Source organism: Eubalaena glacialis, chromosome 2 (genome assembly GCF_028564815.1).
Source record: "Eubalaena glacialis isolate mEubGla1 chromosome 2, mEubGla1.1.hap2.+ XY, whole genome shotgun sequence".
NCBI classification, from domain to species: Eukaryota; Metazoa; Chordata; class Mammalia; order Artiodactyla; family Balaenidae; genus Eubalaena; species Eubalaena glacialis.
The window spans coordinates 147,203,440-147,213,717 of NC_083717.1; the positions used below are offsets into that span (position 1 = coordinate 147,203,440).

Sequence of the window (10,278 nt, forward strand, 5' to 3'; positions counted from 1 at the left end):
AACATTAATAAACACTGCAGAAGCCCAAAGCAGACCAGAAAGAGAGGCCAGGAGCCTGAGTTAGCCACAGACTCAGCACCCAGGTCCTCATAGAATCACTCCTTAAAGTTCAACTTACTCTCGTATTTTCAACAAGACACATTTTTGCCTTTACCTACATCCAGCTATCTCCCCCCACCCAAATGATCAGTTAATGGTGCTTGAGTATCTTAAAAAAGATGTTATATTAAGGTCTCTGAGAACACCTCTCTCACTAAATCCCACTCCTTTTACAATTTAGCAGGCAGCAGGGGAGGTATTTATAAATACCACCACTTCCTAAACAATGTGGCTCCTAGAAACGTTATTTACTGATAAGTAGCACGGTTTCCCCATTTTGCTAGACAGACAAAATTAGGCAGAGAGAAGCACATCACATTTTACTAAATGAAACAGCAAACAAGAGGCAAGGGCCTGCATTTTGTTCTGTCCTGGGTCCTTCCCCATACGGTGGTCAAGCTCTTTCCTAGTGTTGATTCTTCTTTCTTATGTTTAATTTCAAAGTACAGTTTTGAGGGTTTGCTTACAAGACAAAGAAATTCAGGTGTTAAAATGCTTTTCCAGAAAAAAACCAAAATACTATCCAAACTTTCTTTTAGATCTCCAACACAGAAAAGGTCACCTTGCTTGGCTTAATAGTTTTTGGGTTTTTGCTTTTCTTTCTTTCTTTCTTTAAGTTCAGAAACTTAATGATGGGGGGCAGGGGGCAGTGCTCATATATTTGCTACTGTTGTCGTTGATTGATTCATCCGGAAAGCCTCACTTTTCCAAAAACAAAAGGCAAGGGATGTTTTCTAGAATTTCTCAAAGCTCGGAAGCCATAACTTCTGCCAAATGTAAACAAAGGCTGTCCTGTATCATGTCTATACAGAGTATATGCTATTCAGTACATCATCGATTAATGGAGATTCAATAACTTCAGTTTTACTTTAGTCCAAATAAAGTTCAACTAGAGAAAGAAAGGTAATTAAGGAAGGAGACAGATTCTGTTTTAAAACGCAAAGCTTTCAAAGTTCCTGGCATTGATTGCCCACAATAAACGTCAGATAGGAGGAATCCTGGTTCTAAGTCTAGAGAAATTCTATAAGATAAGGAGGTCCCATAGATTGTGAAGGAATTGAAGGGGATGGGAGGGGAGGGAAAAAGTAAACAGAGCTGTGAAGGGGAGAGTCTGGCTTTTTCCTGTGGGGTCTGGGTATTTAGCACTTTATTTTATTCATTCTTTCAGCCAGTCAACAAGTTCATTTCAATGAAAATTTATTCAATGTCTTTTATATGCCATCCTGAGACAAGCACTTACTACAGGTGGCAAGCATTTATTTAATCTACTTGTCTCCACCGAAATAGGCAAATAGAAGAATTTTAAATAGAATATAGGATCCCAGAGACCGGCCAAAAAAGTTTGGCTGTTTAAAAACCACCCGCATACCAAATGATCACTTTTAAAGTTCTCTCCGTTCCACAAAATTCTACATCTAATCGCTAAAGAGCCTTCTTCGTGATGTCCTGCAGGGCTCCTCCCCCAGGAGCACTCCTTGACAGGCTTCCAGACCGGAAAGGTCTTCACATTCCTGGAGAAAAGTCTTCGCAAGAACCCCACATGCTCTGTCCCTGAAGGGAAAGCCTCAGATGGGCTGCCAAACCCCACAAAAGGGTCACCAGCTCCCAACTCCCTCAGGATCCCAGGGAGGAAGAGGAGCAGGGCCAGTGCTGCGGAGCTTCAAGGTCTGCCATCCCGTTATCAGAAAGAGAGAAAAGCCAGAGCCCTCGGCAGAAATCAGGCAGCGCTGGGCTCTCCCTCCCAGGTGTGGGACATTGCTAATCAGTGTTGACTTGATGCTTGGCAGAGCCAGACTGATAAATAGGAAACATGCCCCTCAATAAGCTCCTGATTTTTGCAACTGATTTAATTAATTTCAGCCATCTGGCCAAAAAAATCACAACGGTGACATCCACGTCCCAAAGGGGTTTGCCTAGAGTGGTTTACAAAAACTACAATGAAAATTAAGAAGTAGGGTGTCTCCTACACACATCACAAAGTTCTCTTCCCTGTCTTCTCTAGGGTCACATGCTCTCTACAGTCATGGCATCATTGACTTCTGGCCTCCAGTGTTTGGTGTGAACAGTAATCTCCATTCCTTAGTATATTTCTCCATCTCCCGTTACCTATAGGTCACTGTCATATGCATGATTTTCCCACGTTCATTTTTTTCTTCCCTAAATCCTACAGATCCTGCCAAAAATTCAAAAATAAATGCTCAGTACTATCACATCACTAATATTATAACCTTCCTGACACTTAGTCTTTAGCAAAACTTCAGCATTTCTTTAACCAATTTCCATATATGTCTCTGTTCTCTACGTCTGCATAGCTATATCTCAGACAGAGGCTAAACTCTTTCAGGTAGACTGTAGACCTCCCCTCTTCTGGACCTCAGCTTCAGAGCTCAAAAAGCTACAACAGTGTCCTGCTTTTACCTCTCATTTTCTCCCTGGATCCAACCCTCTCTGTCAATGACTATCATTCCTTGAAACAAGTCAGCATGTCTCACTCCCCATGGTGAAGCCTCCATTGGGAAGTCTTCTGCTTATCTTATGTTACTGCACCACACCTGCCTTCATCCATTTCTCCAGCCTCAGCTCCCTTGGCCTTCTCCCAGGACACACCCTAGGCCAGAACAATCTGTCCTGCTGCCCCATTCTCAATATCCATTCTTTCAGCCCAACTTAATACAGGTCAACAATGCATTCCCTGTACCACACAGATCTATGTAGCCCAGTTCCCTATCCCCCTTCATCCTTCAAACAACAACAAAACAACAGTCTCACCTACCCCACCTCCGAAAAAAAAAAACACAGCTAAACTAAACATATGGGCAGTATGTCTCCTGCCCATAAGTTCTTTGAAGGTCAATACCGTGACTTTGCTCTGTGAAGTACCTATGACAGTTCAAGGAGTCTCAGATTGAGTGAGTTGATAAACACCATTTGGTGATATGTTTTTAGATGCCTTGATATTCTTGCAGTATCAGGTACCACATCCTGTCACACCCACCACGACCATCCATGTCGAGAAAGGGCAACATCTGAAATAGTTTTAAATGGTAAAGATGCCATTCCTCTGATACCTTCAAGTTTCCAGTAACTCTGCAACATGAAGTTAGTATGCCAAGGTTTAAGAAGGCCATGTAGAATTCACATAGTCCTTCAAGCAAAGTAGATTATTGCTTGCCAAAATCTATCTCCAAAGAACTACTAAAATGAGAACTCATGTCACAGAGCTCTTCAAAGTATTCAGAAGAAACTTCAATGTGGGTAATTAAAGAAACATCCTCTCTCCAAACAGAATATCTCCTTTCTAAATGAAACAAATTCTGAAGCCAACTCAGCATATGGCAATGTCTGAAGATTGATTTTAATTAGAAAAGAGATGGATTCTACAAATCTTCCCCCACTCTGCCCCCACCATAAAAAGGCCTAGACAGAAGTTGCAATTTAGAAAAGCTTGTATTTAAAGAGTCCTTAAGTAGAGGACTTACATCACAGCATCCTTACAAGACAGAGAAATAGAGAAATAAAAGAACCAGAATCTGGTCCCATCAACCCAATGTAGGGGAACACAGATTGGCTGAGCATATGCACTTGCTAAGTCTAAGGGACCATAATGGCTACTTTAAAATGTCACCTTAGTGAATTCTCACAACAGTCCTGTAAGGTAGGCATTGCTACTTCATTTTACAGATTAGGAAACTAAGACTGAGGCTGGATCATTGCTTCCAAAGTCACTGGATAAGCTTTCATAAACCACTTCTTTCAAAATGTTTTTTATTGTCATTATCTTCACATCAGAAGCATTATTCCCATGCTGCAGATGAAACTGAGAAAAGTAATTAAAGTCACCTTGTCTGTATTATAATTTTCAGTTTCAAATAAGCCCTGATAAAATTGGAATCCTAAAGCTCTAGTGTGACTTCATCACCCCAGAGATTCTGTGCAACTGCTCATCTCTCCGATTCCTCTCACTCAGCTCAACGTTGTCTTTCTCTGTTGAAAAAATAAGATAGATGCAGCTGAATTCACTTAAGAGCATTGGAATACTAATTTGGAAGTAATAAGGTGTCGGTAGTGTCCCTGGAAAATTTCATTCCAAATTCATTCTTCCTTTGAATGAAATATGGTTCCAAGGACTCTTCTGGTACAAAGATCACATCGAGACAATAAAAAAAAAACCTCATTTATTGGAAGTCTTTGGAAAAGGTACAACTATTGTTGTGTCTACCTACATCACTTGTGCCAAGGAAATGGGTCCTGCATGAAAAGTCTGGGTAAAAGCAACAACAACAAAAACTAAGAATCAAGAAATCTGTATTCTAAACCTGCCTTTGCCTCACTACGTACAGAATTCTAGACAATTGCCTTAACTTACTACGTAATGGCAAACAATAAGTCTTGCTGTACTTATCTTAAACATGCAGCATTGTTGTGGGAAGACAGCATGATAAAATGTTGTTATAAGAATTAACAAGATATCCTGAATAAACAACATATATGATAATTGTCTAAGTAGTCAGTCTTTCCATTGAACCCTTACCTTCTCAATACAGTCAAAAAGAGCTCTCTTTAAAAAATAAAATAACAACAAAAAACTTCTGTTTAAAATCCTTCAAAAGCTGCCCAATGCCAAAGAACCAAGTCCAAACTCCTAGCATAGCATGATCTGCCCCCGCTCCATGGCCTTCCCAGCCTCATGTCCCACCACCCTTCCTCTTCAGTAATAAGATACCACATGGAATGCCCCAAACACATTATATAATATAGTCCATGGGTGATATGTCATATGCTACCTCTTCTATTGGGAATGTTCTACTCTACTCAACTCAGATGCAAAGACAATTGCTCACTGAAACTTTCCCAGATCAGGTCCCCTAACAAGGGAGGGGTAGAGTTAGTCTCCTTAAGTCAAGATGCTATTTCACTTATCATACTGAATAATAATCGATATACCTATTAAACTATGACATCCTTAGGAGTAAAGAATGTGTCCTTTCACAGTCTCTACATGTCCTGACATACAGTAAGTGCAAAAAAGTTTGTTGGATGAATAAATCTCAACTATGTTTAAATATAAATTACTTACATACACATACGTATATGAATATGTCACATATAAGATGTATGTTTAGAAAAGAAGACTGGAAGAAAACACAATAAAATACTAGCAGTGGTGACCTCTGGTTAGTATAATTATAAACATTATTTTCTAAACTTTGTATTATAGGTATGTTAAACTTTAAATGTTTTTTAAACTTATGGACAAAAGTGAATTAATGAATGCAACATACCTTATTCATCTTTCTCCAACCCTCCACCTAGACCAATGCCCTGAACAAAGAAGGTGCTCAAAGTCTGTGAGTCTGTTTCTGTTTTGTAAATAAGTTCATTTGTATCATTTTTTTTTAGGTTCCACATATAAGCGATAGCATACGATATTTATCTTTCTCTTTCTGACTTACTTCACTCAGTATGACAATCTCTAGGTCCATCTATGTTGCCACAAATGGCATTATTTCATTCTTTTTAATGGCTGAGTAATATTCCATTGTATAAATGACTTAGAGAACATACTTATGGTTACCAGGGGGGAAGGGATAGTTAGGGAGTTTGAGTCTGACATGTACACACTGCTATATTTAAAATGGATAACCAACAAGGACCTACTGTACAGCACAGGGAACTCTGCTCAGTGTTATGTGGCAGCCTGGATGGAAGGGGAGTTTGCGGGGAGAATGGACACATGTATATGTACGGCTGAGCTGCTTTGCTGTGCACCTGAAACTATCACAACATTGTTAATCAGCTATACTCCAATATAAAATTTAAAAATTTTTTAAAAAAGAAGGTGCTCACTGTATATTTTTGAATTGAATGTACTCTGTTGAATTGAATAACTGAAATGTCAAACCTATGCATTAAAAAATTATTCAGTAAACAAAACTAGATGTTGCCTGACCCCCAAAAAAATGAACGGCAAAAATCAATTCAAATGATTTGTATTTCTAGATCCTCTTTGCTTAGTAAAGCCTTTAGGAAATATTCCTCTTACTCAGGGAGCACAGAATAAGAATGGCCACCACCTTGAATCACTCATTGAGAGTGGGCAAGCTAGTTAATCTCTCTGAACCTACGGAGGATATGTGTCATCTTTCTATAGCTAAGAATCACTTTGATGAGTTAAAATAGAGATAAACTCAAAGAGTTTCAGCCTTTAGAGTTGACATTTTAGATTCAGGTCTAATTTCATAGGAGGAAGCCCTTACCTACCCCAGGAGTGAGGCAGCTCACCTTTTGCCAAGCCACCCTGGCGCCACCTGATGTCCATTTGGAGTACCTCAAATGTTGATGCCAAGCCTAATGACCGGGAGCTTACGTTGTTTCACTTTCTCAGGTAGAGACTATTCAAGGAATCAAGGGCAGTCTCCTGTAAAGTACGGAGCATGTGAACCGGTACCTGGAGGGCAATTTGGCAAAGGCTATTAAAACCTTATAAAAAATGCATCACTCTGGCCCACCAATTCCGCTTCCTGGAATGTCAACTAGTGACATGGTACAAAGATTTAGCTTAAAAAGGAAAAAGTGCTTCACAAATTTATAATGATGAAAAATTGGAAATAACCTTGCTGACCACTGGGCACAATGAGAAATCCACTGGATGGAATATATGCAAACATTAACAATGATGTTGGAGAAGTATATTTATTGACAGCTAAACATATTCAGAGTTTACTAATTAGTGAAAAAAAAGTTACAAAACCGTATGTGCAATGTGAACTCATCATTAATAGACAGTGATAGATACAGATATGGATAGGAAATAGCTCTGGCAGATGCACATGAAACTGTTTAACAGTGGTTATCTTTGAGTGGTAGGAAAATGAGTGGTTGTTCTTTTTAAAATTGCCAGCATTTTCTGATGTGTTTCCTTCAATGAACATATAATTAGAAATAATTCTTGTACATATGAGGTGATTCTAAAAACAATCAAACCATAAACCCCTTCTGCAGCTGCACTGGGGCACTCACATCCCTTAAGCAGTTCTCCTTGCAAGAGTGACCTCTCAGACCCTCAGAGAAAGCTTGGAGAAAACAGCCTTCTTCCCTTCCGAGCCACTTCAGCCCTGGTGCCACCAAACTATACATCAGATTTAGCGGGAGAGCAGACTCAGGAAAAATTTCAAGCCAGTCCCTGGGTTCCAGCCCAGAATTCAAGCCCATCCCTCGGTTGGCACAGAGGCCAAGCAAGCATCCCTGGTCGCTTACCTCTCCCGAGGGCGGGGCCCAGCGCGTGGCCTCCTCGTAGGCGCCCACCTGCTCCCAGGTAGCCAGGAAGGCGTGGGTGGGGGCGAAGTGCGCGCCGGAGCGCGGGAAGCCTGCGCGCACGTAGCGGGCGGCCAGGCCCAGCACCGCCGGGGAGGTGTCCTCGCGGTAAAGGACCCGGCCCCTGCCGTGACTCGTGTCGATGTCGGCCAGGAAAGGGGCGATGGCCGGGAAGTCTGTGGGGAAATCATCGTCCACATACTGGGTCTCCCTGGGGAAGTCCTGGGTGGAGATGATGCCGTTGGTGACCACCTGGAGGACGAGGGGGACAAAAGTGTGACGGTCGCGTACGTTGCAAGAAGCCCAAGGAGGGCCACCACAGGTCCGGACGCGAGCGCCCACCCTGGCTCCGTAAAGAGGGAAGGGAACCGCCCAGGGCATGAAGCTCCCCCTTCCCCATCGGCTGGGAGCCCGATTCCTGGTTCAGGGCGACCAGCGCAACTTCAGCCGGCATCCCACCCGTCACCCCTAGCCCACAAGCGCGGTGCAATAGGTCCAGGAGCCCTAAAACTCGTTCACGTTACCTTCTCACTTCCCGCACAACCCTGGAAAAAAGCTACGGGTCCGAGGAGGGAACACCCAGCTCTGCAGACGTGCACAGCCTCCTCGCTGTCCTAACTGGAAACCTCACTGGCCGGCTTGGCAATCCCACCTTCTTTTCTGCCTGGGACGCTTATGCGGCTGCGAATAATTCTTACCCCCTCCCCCCCTCTCCCCGCCCCCCTGAAGCAGGGAAAAGCAGAGGGTCCGGCAACAGCATCACTGCAAAGCCAGGTCCCACCCCGAGGGCGCTCGGGGACAGCCGACTGTGCGGACTATTTCCTCCCTTCGGAAGGCAGGGGTTCGCTGAGAGCCGCACTACACTGACGCCTGTTCAGAAGCTGTAAGAAATCTGCAGAATCCCGCACCAGGAAGAAGCTAAACTTACGTAGAGTTCGCTGAATTGGGCTTCATAGAAGCGCAGGGGAAGCGCCAGCTTCACGGCAGCCGAGCTTTCGTCGTCGCCTTCCTGCAGGAGCTGGTCCCCTCGCGACTGCCCGTAGGGGAAGAGTTCGCCCGGGTGCAGCGCCGCGGCCCGGGACAGCAGCAGCAGCAGCAGCAGCAGCAGCAGCAGCAGCAGCGGCGGCGGCGGCGGCGGCGGCGGCGCGGGCCGCTCGTCCGTCCGGTGCCCCCGCATGCTCTCTCGGCCCTGGGCTACCCCACGGCAGAGCCCGTCCCAGCCCCGCCAACCAGCCCACTAGCCCCGCCGCGCTGGCCTCCAACCTGATCCCGGCGGGGTCCCGGGAGGGGCGGGACTCCGGGCCCTCCCAGAGCGCTGATTGGCTGCGGCCCTGGCCCCGGGACCAATCGCCGGCTCTGAGAAAGTTCGACAGCGGCCACCACATCTGGTTCTCGTTTAAGTTTTCTAAGGCAGTGGTCACCGGATCGGCGGGGCTGGCGGGGTGAAACATCCCGGCCAGGGGTGGTCGGAACCACTTCTCCTCCGCCTGCGCTCCCCGAGAGCTCGCGGGGGCACTCTCACCCTCCTCTCGAGGCTGCCCAGGGGTGCCGGCGACTCCCGCCTCCGGGACCAAATGGCCCGCACGGTCCGAAGGCAGCAGCGCTGCAGGAGATGACCTCAGCGCCAAAGGGGACCTCGCGGCGGCTTGTGCAGCTGCTGGCTGGCGCGAAGTGCCCCGCCAGGCTGGCAAGGCGAGGATGGTGCCCTGCCCTGGAGTGCCGGGCGCCCCTCGCCCTCGAGGTCAGGCTCTCCGGCCGAGAAGCAAAAGGCACTGTCGCAGCCACAGCTTCCTCGGCCTCTTCGCTCCACCCAGAGACGCTGCGGAGAAGCGCGCCTTTGTATGAAGCCGGGGGCCTGACTCCTAAATTCCGTCCCCCTCCCGAAGGCCGCCTCCCGGGAGAGCTGGACCGCCCGGGAGGACAGGGCCACCGGGCCGAAATGCCTGCCAGTTCGGGTCAAGAGCGTTGTTTACCTTCCCCGGGGAAAACCGCACCCGGGAAGGCCATGAAACGCGACAGTGTGTGATCGGCTCTGTTTGGGGCGTGGAATGAGGCATCCGGTTTGGACACCAAGCAGAGATGGGTCCGGCGCCACGGTGGAGGGACCCCGGGTCTCTCGCCCGCTACCCGCAGGCATGGAAGCTGCCCTTGACAGCGCCCACGGAGGTGGTAACCCGAGCTCTCCGCGGGACTGGAAATCGCACAGCCTCCAAACCAGCTGCGAGGGTGTGCGGGAACCCCATCTACCATAAACATCCCCGCTGCGAAGCTCCAGGAGCCGGACGAGATTTTATTACCAATTTTATTATCAAGAGCTTGATATTTCCCAGATAGACTGTTTTCTCTCTCGGGACCCCCATGGGGTCCTTGGAAGCAAAGGTATTTAAAAAGAAGGGAAAAGCAAACCTTTGGAAATGCCTTAAGGGATGCTCAAAAAACAGATTTCTTTTTGTGGGTGTTTATTCCAGTTATACAAATCCTTACCAGCCCACAGGGACAAGCCCTGAAAACTTTGAAAAGATCAGACTGTGAGACTCACAGAATCAACACAAAATGGAAAATTGCCCCAAAGCAGTTTGCTTCCTTAGACTGTGGAGATTTTGTATATTTGGTGTTACAAAAATGTATTTGTGTTTGCATACATGTTCTCCTTTCTTTTGGAGACAGATATTTTCATTGTACTGAGGAGGAATTAGAAGCTCAAAGACATGAGGTGACTTGACTTGCCCAAGGTCACCTAAAGTTACTCCTTGATATGATATCCTTCACTGGCTTTCTGTAGCTTTTGCAAATCTCTCAACTGAGAATAATAATAGTTAACATTTATTTAGTGGTGATAAGCCATAAGTTAGTGGGTCAGGCAGA

The 10,278-nt window shown here is 45.8% G+C and overlaps 1 protein-coding gene across 2 annotated transcripts in view; it reads right to left on the reverse strand.

The window, feature by feature from the left end:
* The window catches only part of NID2 (nidogen 2), a 78,139-nt gene extending 69,474 nt beyond the window's left edge, over positions 1 to 8,665 (reverse strand). Inside the window, exons 1-2 of one of the 2 annotated variants that reach the window (XM_061180843.1) lie at positions 8,342 to 8,664; positions 7,357 to 7,665 (exon numbers count right to left, since the gene is read on the reverse strand). In XM_061180843.1, coding sequence (XP_061036826.1) covers positions 7,357 to 7,665; positions 8,342 to 8,590 — 558 coding nt within the window. In that variant the 5' untranslated portion in view covers positions 8,591 to 8,664. Of the gene's footprint in view, positions 1 to 7,356; positions 7,666 to 8,341 lie in introns of both variants that reach the window. The other variant, XM_061180841.1, reaches the window with a different exon arrangement.
* Between the last annotated feature and the right edge of the window lie 1,613 nt (positions 8,666 to 10,278).